General features: G+C 50.4%; 1 protein-coding gene across 1 annotated transcript in view; it reads right to left on the bottom strand.

Moving 5' to 3' along the window:
- MROH7 (maestro heat like repeat family member 7) overlaps positions 1-19,856 on the bottom strand; it is a gene marked incomplete at its 5' end in the record, with an annotated part of 36,554 nt that overhangs the window by 1,096 nt on the left and 15,602 nt on the right. The window contains 9 exons of the mRNA XM_081145093.1: positions 1,434-1,536; positions 4,543-4,665; positions 4,925-5,080; positions 5,653-5,832; positions 6,512-6,652; positions 9,639-9,753; positions 10,687-10,824; positions 15,149-15,327; positions 18,205-18,343. Coding sequence (XP_081001219.1) covers positions 1,434-1,536; positions 4,543-4,665; positions 4,925-5,080; positions 5,653-5,832; positions 6,512-6,652; positions 9,639-9,753; positions 10,687-10,824; positions 15,149-15,327; positions 18,205-18,343 — 1,274 coding nt within the window. The remainder of the gene's footprint in view (positions 1-1,433; positions 1,537-4,542; positions 4,666-4,924; positions 5,081-5,652; positions 5,833-6,511; positions 6,653-9,638; positions 9,754-10,686; positions 10,825-15,148; positions 15,328-18,204; positions 18,344-19,856) is intronic.

The following is a 19,856-nucleotide window of genomic DNA, read 5'->3' as shown; positions in this document are numbered from 1 at the left end:
GGATGTGGACTGTAGCCAATTCTGTCGGGCAGCCCCAGGTGGTCCCTTGATCAGACTGGCCCTTAATATCCTCAGACTTAGGGAGGTGCTGCCTCAGCTGCTCCTTCTCTGGGGAGTTTGAGCCACAATAACATGAAAGACACCGAGTGCCTGGCATACCTTCCAGGCAGGCAGTTGGCAGGGCCCTTGGAGGGGCTGACACCCAGCTCCTCAGCAATATTGTTCAGCCCTCCCCTGCTCCCAGCCTGCATGCCCAAAGTACCAGCAGATCCTTAAATGGCCTATACCTCTTGGAAGGCCTTTCCTACACCCTTTACCTGGCTAATTGTGATTATCTTTGAATATTCAGCTCAGCAGAGTTGCTCCTCCAGGAAATCATTCCTGCTCCTGCCCTGGAGCTAAGGTAAGCGTTTCTCAGGGTTCCCTTAGTCTAAGCAGGCCCCACATTCTGAGGACTCCCCCAGTCCCGGGCATGTCTCCTCTATCCCATCACTGATCACATTAACTGCCTCCCACCATAAGCATCACCTCCTGAGGGTTCCTTGTTTCTCTAGACTAAGCACAGTGACTGACACAGAGTAGAGGGTCACCATCATTTGCTAAATAAACCACTGAAAGGATCCATGGATGACTGGATGGGTGAAAAACTGCAAATGAGTTGAGGAAACTCAAGGAAATATTGCTTTACAAAGTGGGGGGCTGGGAGCATCACCCTCTCCAAGCTTCTTTGCAGCAGGGTTTCCTAGCCCTCAATGAAGGGTGTGTGGTTATTTGCGGGGGGAGGGGGAGGTAAGGTGGGAGGAGACATGCCCAGCATGTCATCAGAGGGTCCTGTGAGAGATTCGGGATGAGTGGAATCTGCTATTTGTTTTTTCCCCACAGAGGCAGAGGTTGGGATTGTGGGAAATAAAAATGAAGGTAACTAACACTGAGTGAGTACCTTGATGTGTCAGGCTTCACGTGAAAAAAAAATTTTAAAAAATTCTCGTCCAGTCTGAAACCAGTTGATCCCCATCTCACAGATGAGAAAACTGAGCTCAGAAAGGGGATCAGGAAGCTGAGATCTGACTTCACTTTTCCACTGTGCCACTTGGCCCTCCTGCCACAATCAACGGCAGGCTCCTGCTGGGCCTAGACCCGAGCTGTGCTCCAGGGGGGAGCAGCAGTTCTGCTGTGTACAGTCACCAAGGTTGTGACCTGCACAGGGACTCCAGGCTGAATGCACCTTGTGGCCCACTTTCCAGGCAGTGAGCTTAGAGAAGATAAGACCTTTCTAATTTGCCCCACAACTATCTGATGGCCAACTCTCAAACCCAAGGGGAAGCATCCACCCAGGTGCCAAAAGGGCTGGCAGCTTCCTTCTAAGGGGAGAAAGCAAACTGGAGATGGTGCAGAGCTCCAGGAGCAGGGCTGGTTGTACCAGGGCAGGTTACCTATGAACATGACTGAGGACTTCCGGAGGGAGGCCCGGGAATTCTTGGCGTACTCCAGGCCCTGGCTGAGAAACGTGAAGGCGCTGTCTTGGTGGGTGTTCACCTGGGACAAAGAGAACCCAAGAGTGATGAGCCCTCATAGGGACTAATTATTCATCCACCCCTCCCAAAGCTAGGAGTGGTGACCCTGTCGGGCAGGCACGCCCTGGCCCCTTGCCTCCTAAATATCTCTGCCTGAGCCCCCAGAGGCCAGGCCTCATCTTCTCTTAGCTGATTACAACAGTCACTTCAGTGGTCTTTCTGCCTTGCGTGTCTCCTCTTCTGATCCACCCCCCTACTGCAGCTGGAAGGAAAGTTCTAAAATGTAAGTCCAGCCAGAGTTGAGAATACACATGGCATGTGAGGGGCATGATTGCTAAGGAGATAGGTCTGACCAAGGTGAAGAATCCAAGTTGCAGAGCAGTTGGGAATAAACTGGAGAGTGAGGAGGGTCTTAAAAGCCCTTAAAAACTAGACAGGAACAGGGCTTACTTATGTATTAGAAAATAGGTAGCCGGCATTCATTCTTTACAGGGCAAAGGCAAAGCAATGTTTTGCGCAAAATAGTCTGACAGTTGTGTTCAGGATGAGTTTGATCAGGTAGAACCTAGGGGCAGGCATCCGACTAAGAGGCTGTTGTTGTAAGAGATGAAGGGAAATCTGATCTGATCATTCCTCTGTTGACAATATGCACGTCAGGGAGGAAACTCCCGGGCCTGGCATGCAAAGCCTTCATGATCATGTTCCTTCTCGGCCTCAGCTTCTACCACTGCCTCCACCTGCCATGCACGTTATGCTCCAGTCCCAGGACATAGCCCAGCTCTCCCCAGATCTGTGCCTGGTACAAGCAATTGTTCCTGATTGCAGCGCCCTTTCCTCTCTTCTTCATCTGAATTCCCTCTCGTGCCTTGAGGCTCAGCTCAGAGGCCACCTCCTCCCTGAAGCTTCTACAACCCTCAGGCGAGTTGATCCCACCCTTGATGTTTCTGCAGCACCTTGCACACTTTGTCATAGCACCTTGACATTGTGCTGCAATTATTTATACCTGTCTCTCCCACTGGGTTCTGAGCTCCCCAAAGAGTAGGAGCCATCTCACCCAACTCAGGGTCCTCAGCACCTTGGACAGGACTTGGCATGGTGCAGGTACCCAGAAAGTGTTGGATGGATGGATGGATGAATGAATGAATTAACTGATGAATAAGTTACCACCACCTTCTAAAGCTAAGGCTAGAACTTCACCTTCACATTACCAAGGTTGTTGACACTTAGAGACTAAAGAAGAGACTGAGAATCCTGTGGGGTCTAACTAGGGGTCACAAGCTGGCAGCCCACGGGCCACAAGTAGCCAGCAAAGCAGTGACCAGCACAGTGTTTGAAGCAAGCTAAATTGACTGCTAATTAATGTCTTATAAAAATCTGGGTTTCTAGCTTTTCTGGTGAAACCAGAGGGCCTGGCAAGAGTGGCTGCACAGTGAGCTAGAGCGCTCTATTCAGGCTTTCAACAGGGACAGGCCCTCCGGGTTGCCACAGGCATGGCCACTGCCACATCACTCATGGTCACTATCTGCCCAGTCACTGGTCACCGGAGGTATTTGGATTAGTGCCCTGGCCAAACACTTCCTCCGGGCCTTTTTCTCTCTGTGTAAAATGATGGTAATAATATTAGACACTGGACTGAGAAGATCCTTAGCATTGCTGATAATGGTGGTGTCGAGCCCTTTTGTCAATTCTGGTAACAATCTGTATATATTTGTTAGGTTGGTATGGGGGGTGCTAACATGCTCTGTCCAGATCTCCTTTTGGGTGTGAAAAATTTATTCCCCCAGCTATAGGGATTGCCTTGGCTGGAGAAAACTTCTGACCCAAGGTCATGTCCTTTCCCAGGGTGGCTGGCATCCGGAGACAAGTGGACACAGGGGTATAAAGACCTGACCCCCGGCCCCAATCGGAGAATCTTGCGTAGTGTTGGCTGAAGCCTCCCCTGAAACTACACTGAGCTTGACTTCTCCTCTACCACTCCTGCTCCCTACCTGCCTTTCCGCAGGTGTTGACCCCAAGGGTGCTCCCTCATAAACCCCCTGCATGCTCATCTCTGTCTTGGAGCCTGCGTCCTGGGGAGCCCTGCCCCTGAAAACAGGGAAAGTAAATGGGAGTGGATGGCAAAGCTTCCTAAATGTTATGTGGGCGACCTAGGCTGGGTCCTGCAATTCAGCACTTGACTACCTTAGGATGTCCTCAGGTGTTACCTAGAAAGGGGGTTCTGTGGTTAAGTATGTTTGGGAAACCATAAATCAAACCACCGCAGAACATCTCCTTGGCACAGAACATCTCAGAGACTTTAATGAGCTCATGGCATTGCAGATATCCTAGAGGAAGATGACAATGCAGTGCTTTCCAAACTTATTTCAGAACTTCTCCTCTCCCCTGTAGGATATATCCATAGAACCAGTGTCACGGACAATACACCTGGGGAATTACTGTTGTAGAAAAGGGAGCCAGTGAAGCCCTTCCAGCAAGATAAACAGATGCGTGTTTCAACCAGACCACTCTGCTGGCCTGGGTGGGGAATGGATTGGAGAAGATGAGGTTAAAGGATGGGAGACCCACTAGATGGCTGGACCCATGTCCCAAATGAGGGACATCCACAACCTAAACTAAAGGCAATGACAGTGGGGACAGGGAAGGCAAAACAGATTCAGGAATATTTAGGATATTTAAGATTGATCCAATGTGGAAGGTGAGGGAGATGAAGGAGTCTAGGATGATTCTAGGTTTCAGCTTTGGGGATCTAGAGGGACATTGCAGAAGTGAAATGGGAAGGCCATAAGTCCAGGAGAGAGATGCTGAGCTTGCAGGGCGTGTGGTTCAGCAAGGAGGTGTCTAGCAGGCCACTGGAAAGGGAACACTGGGAGTGAGGAGAGGAGTCAGAGAAGGAGATGGACATTCAGGAGCCCACAACTCATAGGTGGTAGTGGAATTGCCAGTCAGGATATTGAAAGAAGAGAAAAGGAAAGACTTGCCCACCTCCAACATGCTCATAAGGGACCACTGTAGTCTTGGAAGCACTCACAAGGTAGTTGCAAATTTTGGTCACCGTCTGCTGCTGGCCGTCCCAGGGCTTCCGGCTGTATGCTCTCTTGGGCAGCTCCCAAGCCATGAAGTAAGAACAGCGGAACAGGGTCTTCACACAGAACTGGGGACCAACAGAAAGAGAACATCAGAGCTGCGGAACTCCAGGACAGCCAGCAAATGTCCCAGAAGAAAGCTGTGTGAAACTGGATTTTGGAAAATCAATTCCTATTTGAAACGTTCAAGTGAAGCTGGTTGTTTGGAAGAGGACTCCTGACGTGGTGCTTTTGGAAAACACACTTCCCACGACAGATTGTTAGTGATTCTGGATCCGTTTCCATAAAGGGAGATGGGCCCGCAGGGCAGGTGCCCCGCACACTCACCTGGCCCACCTTGGTGTTGCTGTCTTGCATGGTCAGCAGCAGGGGCACCAAGGTGCTGGTCAGCTGCTCCTCCACGGCAGGGGTGCAGGGTGACCGCAGCTTCTGGACCACCTTGCCGTACAGGTTGATGCAGAAGGAGCGCACGTCGTCTCGTGACTGGGACAGACGCGGAGGCTCAGGCATGTTCCCTCCTCCAGGAGGCCGCCTGGGCCTCTGAGCCCCACATGGAGGCACCACAACCTTCCTTCCACTGAGTGGCCCTCCAGACACAGGACACAGAGAACAGCAGAGTCCACCTGGTGGGGCTGACCGGGGGCTGGCCTCCCCCTCACACCGGAGCCTAAGTCCGGAGCTCCACCCGCTCTTCCCAGCCAGGGCTCCTGCTCACCTGAAAGGTGCCTTAGTGCCAGCTGGAAAAATGCCCCCCTCTGCCAGGACCAATAAAAATGCACCTCCTGTAGGTGCACCAGGAGCAATGGAGCAAGTCTCTGGGGAGAGCTCCCTCTGTGAGAGCCAATTAGAAAAGGACCTTTCCCTATGCAAACCTATTACAAAAAGATGTGGACCAGCTGGAATGAGGTGCCCCTTCCTCTGGGCTGATTTGGCCCTGCCCAGGTCCCAGCTGGCCATGGAGGCGTTGCAGCCCACAGGGTAGTAAAGAGCCGCCCTCTATATGCCGACCCCCACCCCTCCCTCCTACAACCCCCCACCCCCGCGGGGTGCCTTACGTCACTGAAGTGTGGCAGCAGGACCTGCAGCATCTCCATATAGACCGAGCTGTCATTCAGTTTCCGGTCCTGCCCCTTGAAGATGGTCTTGAGGTTCTGTCCCGCCTCCATCACCAGCAGCCCGTCGACGCTCTTCAGGCCCTTCACCATGGAGGGCAGGAGGGCCTGCACCTTGGCAGTCTGTGAGGCAGGAGCATACGGGGTGGGGGCTCCTACCTGGACTAACAGGTGGGAGACCCAGCCTCTGATTCATGGAGAAGAGCTTGGTGGAACGAGTCCCACTTCCGGGCCTTTGCTGATGCCATCCCACTGGCCTGGATGCCCCCACTCAAGCTCTGCTGTCCCCAGAGCCCTCTTGGGCCTTGCTGACTCCTTCCTGGCCTGGATACCAGAGGCCCTTTGCTGTCTACTCCCTTCTTTGTGTTATTAGTTAGCTTTGGGTGTCTACATCCTGTCACTTCATCCCACTATACATACATATATATAAAATGAGCTGCAACAGTGACTGGGAGAAAAAAACAAAGCACTTTAAAAAATACTGATAATGCCCCGACAATCCTGGCCTTGGTTCCCTAGTCTGTAAAACTGGAATAATTACTCCCATGCCCAGCCCCACTTATACACACTGCCTTTAGGGTCATTGTGAAAAGTCTGCATTAGAAACTATTTCAAAAAGAATAAAGTAGTTAGGGAATTATTAAGAGATATCCCTTTTACAGACGGGGCAGCTGATTTTCTAGATGGGACAGAAATGGGGTCTGGTTCCAGCACCAGCATCTGAGAGTCAGTGATGGCCAGTTCCATCCTTCCTCCATCCCAGAGACAGGCTGGGCCGGGCTCGCCTCTGCCCTCGGCTCACCTTCTCAGTCTTGTGGGCCAGGATGACCAGGCCTCGGATGGACAGCACCTTCATGATGGGGTTGTGGTGGTTCAGGCCTTCCTCCATTCTCCCCAAAGAGTACTCCTCGGGAATCCGCCGCACCTGCTCCATCTGGAGGAGCTGAGGGAGTGATGGTAATTACTCCCCGTGTCCATGCACTGGTAGCACACGCTGATAACCAGGGGCTGAGTGTGGGGCCTGACCGATTACTGCCCAGTCAGCACTGTCCAATGCAAGCCACATGCATAAGCTTAAATTTTCTAATAGCCACATTTAAAAAGGAAAAAGAAATAGGTAATATTAAATTTAGTAATACATTTTATTTAACCCAATATATCCAAAATATTATCATTTCAACATGTAATCAATATAAAAATTATTGATATATTTCACACTCAAACCTGGTGTGAATTTTATACTTACAACACATTTCAACTCAGACAGCTGCATTTCAAGGGCCCAATATACCCCATGTGGCTGGTGGCCACTGTATTGGACAGCCTGGGTTTAGTTAGTGATAGCCACTGGCTCCCCTGGCTCCACCCAGCACTCAGTGGTGATGGCCTGGCCCTGTTTTTTCCATCCACTCTTCTCGGTGAGCTGCCCACTCTGAGGATCTTCACTGCTACTCCTCGGGGAATAACTCCTAAGTATCTCCCTCTCAGCCTCTGTCCAGAGCTTCCGATTTAGAAAACCAGTAGTTCACCGTACATCTCCACCGGATGTCCAGCACCTCACGTCAGAGCTGAACATGCCACTATCCAGCTCAGAGCCCCCGTGGTCCCATTGGCTCTCACCGTCAACCCTAATTGCTCCGGGGCCTCACTCATGCCTGCCTTCCCTCTAGCCATTCTTACCATCTGCCAACTTCCGACTACCATCTGCCATGAGCTTCCTCTGCTCATGGAATGACCCAGGCTGTTTTGTCCCTTTGGTGTGGGCAGGATGCCCTTCAGCCTGGCACCCACCTCCACTCTAGGCCTGCTTACCTTGCATGGCTCCATCCAGGACTTGGCCCTGGGAAGCCATGTGTGACAATGACTCAGGCCTCACCTAGGCTGATGGTCCCTTCTCTGGGCCCCCTAGAGCCCTGAACACAAGACCTTAGTGCTCTCATCTGCTTATGCATTTGCCTCCTGTGTCCTCATTGTAGGGTTAACACCACCAGCCACCCCCACCACCCACAAACCAGGTATCGCTCTCATCTCCTTCCTCTCCCTCACTGTCCTCCTCACCCATCGTGACCACCAGTCTTCAGTTCCTGCCTAGTCGTCCTAAGAAACACTTCTCTACCTGTTCCCTTGCCTTACATCTACTGAGACTATTGAGACCATGTGTTTGCATCATGAGATGAGAGCGCACCTATAAGGGATACTCAGGTCTGCTCTGCACCAGGTTCTGTGCTGGGCACTAGAGACACAGAAAAGAGTAATGATAATAATAATAATAGCAACAGAGCCGAGTCACAGAGAGCACTTCCTATGTTCTGGCACTGTTCTGAGTGCTTTATAGAAACTCACTAAAACTCCCAGTCCAGCTGGAGAGGCAGGAAAGATGCAAGGAGTGCCCTGAATGCCCTGCTGCCTCCTGTCCATTTGGCAAACTTTGCTTACCGATCAAGGCCCAGCCCAAATGGCGCCTCCTCCAGGAAGCCTTCTTTAATTGAGCCTCCTGCCTCTGAGTCCCACTGTACAGACCCTGGTGATAGCCCTGACCCCCTGCATGACAACCAGCAGGTCAAAAGAGGCACACAAGGGTGGGTTAAGAGAGCTGGTTTTGCAAGTGTCCATCAACAGATGAATGGAGGCACAAAATGTGGTCTGTACACACTACAGAATATGATTTAGCCTTAAAAAGGAATGAAATTCTGACCCATGGTGCAACATGGATGAACCTTAAAACATTACATTAAGTGAAATAAGCCAGATAGTGTATGATTCTACTTATGTAAAACCTAGAATAGACAGGTTCACAGACACAGAAGGCAGACCGGTGGTCGCCAGGCCCAGGAGAGGGGGGCTGGGGAGTTTCAGGTCAGGAAGGAAGATGAAGAAGTTGTGGAGATGGATGGTGGTGATGGTTACACAACAGTGAGGATGTACTTAGTGCCGCCGAGCTGTACACTTAAAAATGGTCCAAATGGTAACTTTGTGATATATAGGGTGGGGCAAAAGTACGTTTACAGTTTGTATGGAAAATAATACAATAATAAATAATATAATCTCTGTTTCATGTACTCACAATTATAAACCTACTTTTGCCACACCCTGTATTTATTTTCACACACACAAACTAAATAGAGTGTGTGTTTTAAGAGCCCAGATGTCTCGGTTTGAATCCTGGATCTGTCCCTTACAAGCTGCAAGGACTTAGGAAAGTTACTTAAATCTGTGCCTCACTTTCCTCCTCTGAATTGGGGGATAGAATAGTACCTGCATCATAGGACTGTGTGAGCATTACATGAATCAATATGTGTGAAGCTCTTAGAATGTGCCTGGGAAACAGTAAGTGCTCAGTAAATGTTCTGTTATTATAGGTGAGTCTCATCTCCTGGGTCTGACCCTATCAATTTCCTGGCTCATCTTTCCATAACAACCCCTCCCAGTACCCCCCCCCCACACACACACTCAGCTTAGATGTCACTTACTCCAGGAAGCCCTCCCTGATGCTCCCCACCACCTCAAGTCCCCTGTTCTCCCACCACAGCCTGGTAAACACACATCACTCTATGACACCCATGTTATAACAGAGCTGTCCTCTGCCTCCTCTGTTGCGCCAAGAATTCATTGAGAGCAGGGCAGAGTCAAATTTATATTTGTATCTCCATTCTGGCGCCTGGCACACACAAGTGCCCGGCAAAGAATAGTGGTTGCCTGGGGCACGAAGGGGTCTGAGAAGAGTGGAATGGGGTGAAGGAGTGGAGAGAGGAGGAGCAAAGGAGGGAAGAGGGAGCTATTCATATTCAAGAGGAATCGTGCTCACGAAAGACTGTAAACTGTTAAGTGCTGTTTGCACAGGAGAAAAGGCCAGTAATGTGAACTGAGGCCTATGCTCAGGGGAAGGCCTGGGAGCCGCTCCCACCCTGCACCCAGTGCCCGGTTGGTACCTCCACGAAGAAGGCCGTGGCAGTGATCTTGTGCTTCTCGTCGCCTCGCTCCAGGAGCGGGATGAGCAGGTAGAGGATGCGGCACAGCTCCTGGCAGGAGTAGCGCACCATGGCCCTGGGGTGGGGAAGGGGCAGCAGTCCCTCAGCTCGCCAGCCCCAGGGGGACCTGCTGGGTGGGAGCCTGGCCATGAGGCTCAAAACTATGGCCAAGACAGGGAGGGTCCCCTGGGTTCCTGCGTTCCCAAGATTTTCCACCTGGACAGGATCTTATTTTCACAGATAAGGAGACAGAGGCTCCAAGTGTAACCTGCCCAGGGTCACCGAGCTGGGAAAATGGCAGGGCTGGAGCCCCAACCCAGGGCTCTCCACTCCAGCTGCCTTGTTCATTGTACAAGTCAGTGATTCTCCAACAAGCCCCTGGAGAATTGTGATGCTCGCTCCAGTCTGAGGACCACTGCACTACACTCCATTCATCAGTGAATCCAGAGAGTGTGGCAGCCATGCAGAGTCTGCAGTAAGACAGCCTGGGTTCAGATCGTGGCCCCACCACTGGCTGTGTGACTTTGGCAAGTCACCTAACTTCTCTGCTACTCCGTTTCCTCCTGGGTAACACTGGGACAATAATAGTGATATTTCATCAGTCATGGTGAGAATTAAATGGAATAATCCACACATATACAGCCCTTTGCATGGTGCCTTAAGCACAGTAAGTGCTCAGTAAATGTGGACTCCGAGGCCACACTCTGAACTGTTCAGCCATCCCATCATTTCTGCTCTAGTGTGGGAACTACACTCAGACTGCAGTGGGAAAAGCTCTTCATAAATCATCGAAGCGCTCTGCGGTTGCCAGGCACTGTGATAACCACACTTCGCCTCCGTAGGGCGTGGGCCGTCTCTCACATCTGTGTCGCCTACCCGCCGAGGTAGACGATACTCCGCTGGTTTCAGGAAAGACAGGATAGACTGAGGGATGCAAACCCAAGTCTCTCTGAAGATGCTGAGGTCTCTCCCTTCCCTCGGACCCCTGCCCCACGGTCCCTGGCCTCACCTTGCCAGCAGGGACACTCCTCGGTGGTGGTTCTCCGCCTGCCCCATGAGCTCCCAGCCGCCCTGCTCATCCAGAAAGGTGGCCTCGTATGAGCAGCCCATCTTCAGCAGCAGGGTTTTCACCACTTTGACCACCCAGCTGCCAAGACAAGGGGGCTGAGACCTCATGTTGCCCCGCCCCCCACAGGCTGTACCTCCCTCCACGCAGGCCTCTCCCACCGTCAGCTCCCATTTGATGCTACCTGTTAGCGAGTGGTGTTCAGTGTACCCACAAAGAGTGGCTTTTTAATAATCATTAGCTTTGAGAGCAAGAGTAAACAGAAGCAAAATTTCCTCCCTTTGGAGCCAGTGCTTTACCCTCCCTTTTCCCCTGAGCTTCTTTACTGGAAGCCTCCCAGTCCTGCCACACGCTCGCCCTCCACCCCCTATCAAGCCCATGGCTGGGGCAGTCCTTTCTGCTCATTTGGACACAGTCTCCCGTCCAACCTCGAGTCCTTCGTCCACTCAGGATACTTCATTAGTGAGTCCCAAACCTAGACGCACAACAAAAGTCCCCAGGGAGCATGTACAACCTGGGACTGACCAGACTGGGCCCCCGGCCTCTGTGCTTCTGAAGCCCCTGGGTGAGCTTGAGAAGCCCTGCTCTGAGCGAGCAGGAGGAGGGCGCTGCCAGGGACTGTCATCCTACTGCACGCCTGGCACAGTGCTGGGTGTTCACCGATGTATATTGGATATGTATATGTATATGTGTGTGTGTATAAGTATGGATATATATATACATTTATGTGTGCATGTGTGTATAAACCTTTATTAAAAAGAAAACTGACAGTGTGTGGAATAAAGTTTACAGTGTTTTCTGGAAACCCAAGCCCTTGCTTTAAGAGTTTATGACGCAGTTACGTGGATGCACCTAAGATGATGCTGGGAGCTGGTGGTTCTCATGATCCAAGACAGAGCATCAGAGCATTTTGGAACTCAGGTAATGTTCAGGAATTGGCTCAATTTTCATGTTTTTGGTTTTGTAATGAATATTAGTCCAATGTGAAATTTCAAGTTTCTCCTGAGTCCGGAACATTCAGAATCATGCAAACTTTGTGCAGATGCTTTAAAACATGTGCTCACAACAGCCCCTCAGCAGCAACACCTCCGAGTGTAGTTACACACACACACACATGCGCACACATACATGCACATGCACACACACACAGAGGAAAGGACAGAGGGAGGCAGGCTCCAGGTGTTGTCCACCCTAAGAGCCCAGGGCTCCCCCTCCTCACTCTCCCATCCACCCTCCTCCCTCGCCCCAGCAACTCCCAGCACTGGCTGAATGGCTCAGCTGAGATGTTCACATTTTTGTTCAGAGAAGGAAGGTTATATCTTCCATTTCAGGCATTAGCACCTTTAACTAAAACAGGATGAGCCACCTGCGTATGCTCTCTGCTATGACTTGACCACCCTCCCCTCCAGGGTGTCTCCATCTCCAGGGGCAGTCGGTCACCTTCTCATTGATGGGGTTGGGGACAGCGTTGAGCTCAGGGCCCAGGAGCTCCACAGGAAACAACCTGACTTTGAGGCTTCAGACAGTCACAGCTTTTATCCAGGCTGCTGGTCCTCATCTGTGCGGCCAAAAGAATGTACATCTAGGCCAAAGCTCTGAGCAAAGAGCTGCATCATTTGTCATTTGTCTTCTCCCATTTCACCACTTCCTCAGTAAGGCTCCAAAGTTTAATGAATTGACCCTCCTCATCTCCCTTCTTCCCATCTCACTCCCAAAGGCCAGCCTGCGCTGCTTTGTAAAAAGGCAGAGGTCTACCGTTGGGAGGAAGCTGCGGGGAAGGAGGTACATTTCCTTTGGCTCCCCAAGCTCTGCAAGCTTCACCTGCCTGGAAGGTTCTCAGCTTTTCCCAGCAAAGTGGAGCAAGGTTTGCCCAGTCCCTGACAAGGATTCAACATGGAGCTACTTCAAAGCCCGAGGCTGCTGCAGGGCACAGAAGCCGGACTTCATGGGATGTATGATCAGGCTGTTTATCTGTGGGGTCCAGTCCAGCAGGACCCCCTCCCTTCAAACCCAAGTCCATGTGACAGGGCTGGCATCCACGCTCATCGCCTCCGCCACTCTCCTCACGGAAGGTGCGACAATCTCTGTGCACTTGGCAGTCTCATCTGCAGTTCCCATTCCATCACCGATGACCCACTCGGCTTCCACACCCCAGCGTCTTAGTTTCTTGTGGCTGCCCTAACAAACTACCACATACGTGGTGGCTTAAAAGAATGGGAATTTATTCTCTCACAGTTCTGAACACCAGAAGCCCAAAATCCAGTTGTCAGCAGGGCTCTGCAAGTCTAGGAGAATCCATCCTTGCCCCTTCCTGCTTCCGGAGGCCCGTGCTGTTCCTGGGCCTGTGGCTGCATCACTCCGATCTCTGCCTCTCCTCACGTGGCCTTCCCCTGTGTGTCTTCTCCTCTTCTTAAAGGACATTTGTCATTGGACTTAGGGCCTACCTGGTTAGTCCAGGATGATCTCATCGCAAGATCCTTAATTATATCTTCAAAGACTCTTTTCCCAAATAAGATCACAGCCATAGGTCCTGGGTAGACATGTCTTTTAGGGGCCACCATTCAGCCCACTACCCCCAGGTACCACCTCATGGCTTTTCTGGTTCCCTCCAGTGTCGCACTTGCCCACCTCTGTTTTTTCTCTCTCTAAAGCTGCTTCCTGTGCGACAGAGATGAGGGTGAACATTCAGGCTCCCTTCCAGCTCCCTGTGCGAGTGCCAGCTGAGTGAAGCCCTCCACGTCAGGAGGTCGCACCCTTCACTCAACAGCCGAGAACTTTCCCATGGCGTGGTCCTCTTCTTCCTCCAGCACCCCCTCCACTGGTTCTGTTTTCCCCTGAGCCCACCAGCTTTCTGAGTCAGGGGTGACACCTGTGAGTGCCTGGGGAGCGAGTACCAATGTCATGCTGTGATACGATCTGATATAATCCTTGCAACATACCGGGCAGGTAGAAATCACTGACTCCGTTTCATAGGCAAGGGAACTAAGCCACCAAGAAGTTAAATTGGTTTACCCAAAGTACAAAGCACTAAGTGAGGGAACCAGGACTCGAATCCAAGGCCAGCTACACAACTGCTTGCCCTCTGCCCCTCCAAGTGCACCTTTGTGAGCATAATACACAATAGAAGCCAAAAAAGGAAAAAATTGACAAACCGAACTACATTAATTTAAAATTTCTGAATGGAAAAAACAACAACCACCAATAAAATAGTTGCAGGTCAAGTGACAAACTAGAATATAAATGACAAAGAGTAATGTCCTTAATATATAAAGAGCTTTTACAGATAATTAAGAAAGCTTCCCAACAGTCCTATATAAAATTGGGCAAAGAACAAGAGCAGGTGGCTCACAGAAAAGAAAACACAAATAGCATTTCAACCTCAACCTCACTCATGATAAGAAAAGTGTAAACTAAAATTACAGCAAAATACCATTTTTTCCAGTTTTCAGATTGGCAAAGGTGAAAACATTTTATACTACATTGTGCTGGCAAAGTGTGAGGAAATGGACACTCATATGCTACTGGTGGCAGCGCCCTCTGTGGGTGGCAGTTTGGCAAATTTGGTGCTTTAGGATGTATTCCATTTCCGCTTTCATCACTTCATGGTGAAGAACTCTTTCCCCCACATATTCCTGTTCCACCGTAATACTTAGGTGCAGAAACCCTCTGATGCAGCCATTCTATGGTCAGGAGTTCCTCCTATAGATACAGTCGCATGTGTGTAACAAGCAATCTCACTGCAGCATTGTTTGTAATTGCAAAGGGCTGCAAAGTGCCCAAATCAAGAGGACCTTGGTGAAATAAATTATGGTACATTGAAATTTTATACACAGGAATATTATGTGACTGTTAAAAATAATGAGCAGCTGTATATGTAATGATATCCAAGACACGGATATCATATGCTAAAAGCAGAGATGTATAGCTGTGTTAGGTTCACAGTTCCACTGAAATAAACACGCGTGCTCATCTGCGCACACACCGCCTCTGGAAGGGCATGGAAGGGCTCCATCCTTCTGGGGGGGGTAACTGGGGTAAGGGGAGAAAAGGAAGCTCACTCTTAATGTCTTTTGAGATTTTTGCCATATATTACCTATTCTGAATAATAGTTTAAAATTGGATGGTTGGAACTTGGATACAAACCTAAGACAAATAATTTCTCTGGAGAGAGAGGAGGAAATGACATGGTGAGCCCCGTGGGGAGAGCTAATTCTCTCTTGTGGCCAGAGTCTGGCACAGCAGGTGCTCTCAAATACTAGCTGGACAAATCACTGGCTTTCACAAAAGTGTGCTTCTGTTTGCTCTCCTAGTCGCGCAGCTGATTTCTATTGATCAATTGCCCTAAAGACTTTCAGAAGGGCCCTTGCTGGTGGCCTTCCCTGAGCCAGGGTCAGCAGGAGCATACCGCACAGGCAGGAAGATGGAGCGCTGTGCGTCCTTCTTGGCATCCTTGCGGGAAGGCACGTTGAGGCCAATGTGGTAATGGACCTGAACGAGCAGGGCCAGGAGCAGCTGCGGGTAGATGCGCCTCACGCGGCCCAGGCAGCTGTTGACCGACAGGAGCTCACACAGGCCGCTGGCTGCCTGGGGGCAGAGGAGAGGCTGGTGGGAAGTCCTGCCCATCGTCGCAGCATCCCTGGCAGGCAGGGGATGGACTGCTTCTCTAGGAGGTCAGACCTGGATCTTTGCTCTACTCTGGCCCAGCCTGGGAGAGCCCAGATCCACCCCCCAGACCAGACCGCAAGGGAGCACCAGCCATTAAACTAGGCTGCCCTTGCTACCTCCCCATGTGGCCAGCAGCCAAAAGAAACAAACTCTAGCCTTGAGCAGGAGCCAGGGAGGACCAACCCTGGACTCTCTCACTCCACACCTATCTGCCTCCCAAGTCCTGGGAACTTGGCTTTGTTGGCATTTGGCCCACCAGGTTCCCAAGAACCCAATTTGCACTCACCTCCCAACTTCTCCTACCAGTCTACTCTGGGCCTGGCCTGGGCCCACCCCTCACCCTTGGCTCACCCTCTCTAACTTGCAGGACATTGGGGGGGCGGGGAGGGCCGGTGATGTGCTGGGGTCACAGGACCCGATGGCTCATTCTGGCTCCACCAGTCCCCTCTTGGGCTTCAGTTTCATCCCCCATAAAGTGAGGTTACTAGGCCTCTTGTAGCCGACCCCACAGGTACAGTGGGGATTAAATGGGGGAGAAGGGAGGATGCTTTCTAAAGAAATGGTGGAGCCCTGGCTGGTGTGGCTCAGTCGGTTGGGTGTCTCCCCATGCACCAGGAAGGAGGTTGCCAGTTCGATTTCCAGTCAAGGGCATGTGCCCGGGTTTCAGGCTCAATCCCCTGTAGGCGGCCTGAAGGAGGCAGCCGATGGATGTTGCACTCTTACATTGATATTTCTCTCTCTCTCTCTCCCTCTAAAAATCAATAAACTGTTTTTTTTTTTAAAGAAAAAGAAATGGTTGAAATCTGTGCAATCAAAACCCCACGCAGCTGGCCATTTAATTTTGAAGTGAAAGAACCCGTGGCTTGTTCCCATGGAAATAAAGGACATAATGTGGGCTGGGTGAGAACAATAAATGGCACTTATTTGTAACTCACAGCTTAAGAAACCCTTTCACATATACCACCCCACTCTTCTTAACAAGACAGACAGACAGGCAGGAGTTATTACTACCCATTTTACAGATTTAAATATGAAGGTGAAAGCCTAACCAAGGTTATATAAAGCAGCAGTGGCAGAGCTAAGACAAGCCTCTTGGCCTCAAAGCCTTTGCACTTTTCAGCAGCGTGACACTAATGACTGTATTCAAACAAAACTGTGGTGTAGAGAAAAGTCTCTAGTGATGTGCCATAGGGCTCTCCTCTTGGCTTACTCTTGCTCAAATGGTTTATCAATACCACAGGATGAAAATCAGTCCAGGCTGTATCTGTGCTCAAACTATGCTTGTTGAACAAGAAGCTCGAATGAGTGGCTGAAGAGTACACTAGTACACACTGGTTGGAGGAGAGGTGGAGAAATGCCCAAAGCAGGGAAGGCATGGGTGCTGGTACCTATTCATAGAACTCAGTGCTGGGGGAGAGACTGGTGGTGAAGCACAGGGTTTGGAGATAGGAGATCTGGGTTTGAGTCCTGGCACCACCACTGTGTGACCTGGGGTGAGACATGGACTATTGCTGAGCAGTAGTATCTTTCTCTGTAAAAGATAATGCCACCCGCTCATCCATTCCCCATATCATTGCTTCCCTCCATCAGAATGTCTTGCTCTCCACTGAATCCCCAGAACTTATGAGTGTGCCTGGCACATAGTAGGTGCTCAATAAATATTTGTTGAATATATTGGTTCAATTTTTTTTTAATATCTACTATGTGCCAGGTGTAACAGACATTGGGGATATCATGGTGAGCAAAACAGGCTCAAGGCTCTGTCTTCATGCATCTCATACATTAATCGAATGGCCCCCCTTCCAACTATTGTCAAATCACAACTGCGCAAATTCTCCCAAGATAAAGTATGTGAAGCAAAGTATAACATGCACAGATTTGATCTTGTCAGGGAGATCAAGGAAGGCTTCCCTGAGGAGGTGATACTTGAGAGGTAAGGGGATGAATCGAAATTAACTTGGTGGAGAGTAGTCTAGGCTGAGGGAACAACATGTGCAAAGGCCCTGTGACAGAAATTAGCATGGCATGTATAACATTCTGACAAAGACCAGTGAGGCTGGAGCCAAGCGAGCAAGAGGACCACGGAGTGTGGTGAAGACAGCAAGGGGTGCAGGGCCTTACAGCACAGGTAGGAGAACTGAGTTACACTCAAGGGCAATGGGAAGCCATTGAGGGGCTTGAGAAGAGCAGATGTGCATTTCTCAGAGTTTTCGGCTGCGGTACAGATTGGAGGGGCAGGAGTGGAAGCAAGGAGATGAGTGGGGCTATTATCCAGCTGGCTTGGACCAGAGTGGCGGTGATAGAGGCAGAGAGAAATTGTTTCTCCAACCAGCTACCTTCCTGCAGTCAGAGCCCTTTCCCTCTGTGTTCCCAGGGCTGAGCTCTGAGCCTAGCAGCAAGAAGCAATTAAATATTTTGTGCCACCTAAATGAAGAAATGAGTTATTTAGTCTTCACAACCACCATACAAGATAGATACTATTCTTTCCATTTACAGATGTAGAGACTGAGCCTCAGAGAGGTGAAGTAACTTGCTCAGGTCACAGAAAAGTAGCATGGCAAAGCCAGTTCTCAGATTCAGGTTTGTGAATCCCAGGTCATTTTGTTTTTAGTACTCCAGGCTGCTGGTGTAACTGTAAGTAGCAGAGCTGTTATCAGTGGATCACAGTCAAGAGCCCAGAGACAGAGACCTGCCCAAGGCCACACAACTAGCTGCTAGCAGAGCAGGCACTAGAAGCTGGGTGTGTTGAGCTTAGCAGGAGGGGGAGGAAAAGGGGGACAGGCAGACAGGTCTCACCGCTAGGGGCACGATGGAGGCCCTGCCCTTCTTGGTGACAGGCTTCTCCTTCAGACTGGTCAGGAGCAGGTCCAGGAGGTCCCGGACATCGCAGCTGGGCTTGCGCAGTAACAGCTGCCTCCACATCTCTGCTCCATTGCTGGGAGGTCAGGCGTGGAATAGTTAGTGGGGACCAGGGCAGGAGGAGCCACCCTTCCTCCCAGTGGTATCCATGGGCATGCCAGCAAATTTCTGGAATGGTCCTGAAAACACTCCCTATAAGCAGGGGGCTAACAGTGATAGAAAACCCTATTTCCCAGGTATTATGCCAGGTCCTTTACATACAATTTATTACTTCAGCAAATATTGAGCATCTGCTCTTTGCCAGGCACTAAGCAAATCTCTGGGATACAGGTGTGAACTAGATATTAAGACCTTCAAGGTCACTGAATTCTCACAATGACCCTCAAGGTGCATTGTTATTCCCATTTCATAGATGCAGAGTTGAGGCTCAGAGGGACTAAACATTCAAACTCACAAGACTGCTGGGGCCACACTTGACATCAGAGTCGTTTAGGATATAGGGCAGGGCAGTGTCAGGGGCTCCTCTTTGCAGGAGCCCAAGACTACACAGCTGATGAGTTGTATTGTAAAGAAGTGACCAGGACTGATGTCTCCGAAGCCTGTGCTCCTTCCCCTATGCCAAGGAGCCCTTTGGGGCCTGGATGCTGCATTTGTCACATAATATCAAGGAGCCCCTGCTCCTGTGCCTTAGAAGGCAGTACACCAGGCAGGTGAAGGCACCTGTGCCAGGCAGCACAAGCCCCAGGCACTCCTATTTGTGGGGAGTTGAAAGCGCTGAGAGGCCAGTGCACTATAGGGTTAACCCAACCCTTTCCCCCTTCTGCATGAGCATTTGAAGTTTGAACCTGCCATTAACTTTCCAGCTCCGTTTCCCTGGAAACGTGATAAAGATAGTATGTCAACTATGTTGCTAGGCAACATTGCTTATGGTAAAAATGACCCAATTGGTAAATTGCATCTGGGCTGGGAGGAACCATAAATTAAGTATAAGAACCGAAGGGGATGCTGTAGTGTTGAGCTTCCTGGGGTGCAGGGACTCTTGTGACTCGGCTTGTTCCTGTGGGGACCCTGAAAGCAAGTCTATAGAGTTATTTGTTATAAAAAAAACTAGTTCCTATGAGGTCTGAGCCATTTAAGCCAGGGAAGCTCCTGCACCTTTCACCTTAGAGGTCCAAGAGACCAACCCTTGGACCCAGGGCCAAGAGTAGGGTGAGGAAAGTGTAGCATCCAAGGCACAAAATTTAAGGAGTCTCTCACTCTCAGGCTCATACAAGTGCAGGCATGGCACCTGAGAGTGAGGGCCTCCTTAAATTTTGTTCCAGCTCTGGCTGGCTGGCTTCATGAGCTGCTGCAAGGTCTCCTGCAAAGAGGAGCCCCTGACACTGTCCAGTCCTATATCCTGAAGGACTCTGATATCAAGTGTAGCCCCAGGAGCCTTGTGAGTCTGAATCTTTAGTGGCTCCAAGAAGAATGCCCTTTGGTGGGCAGTATAGTCAGAAGAGTTAAATTCTTGCAGGTGGGAGAGCAGAGATGTGTCACCCCAGCCCTCACCACCCATGTCCTTGGTTTCTATGAATAAAGCCAACTCT

The sequence above is a fragment of the Miniopterus schreibersii genome (genome assembly GCF_964146895.1).
Source record: "Miniopterus schreibersii genome assembly, chromosome: 8".
NCBI lineage: Eukaryota > Metazoa > Chordata > Mammalia > Chiroptera > Miniopteridae > Miniopterus > Miniopterus schreibersii.
The sequence above is the reverse complement of the archived record's forward strand: the minus strand, read 5'-3'. Positions and strand labels throughout refer to the sequence as shown.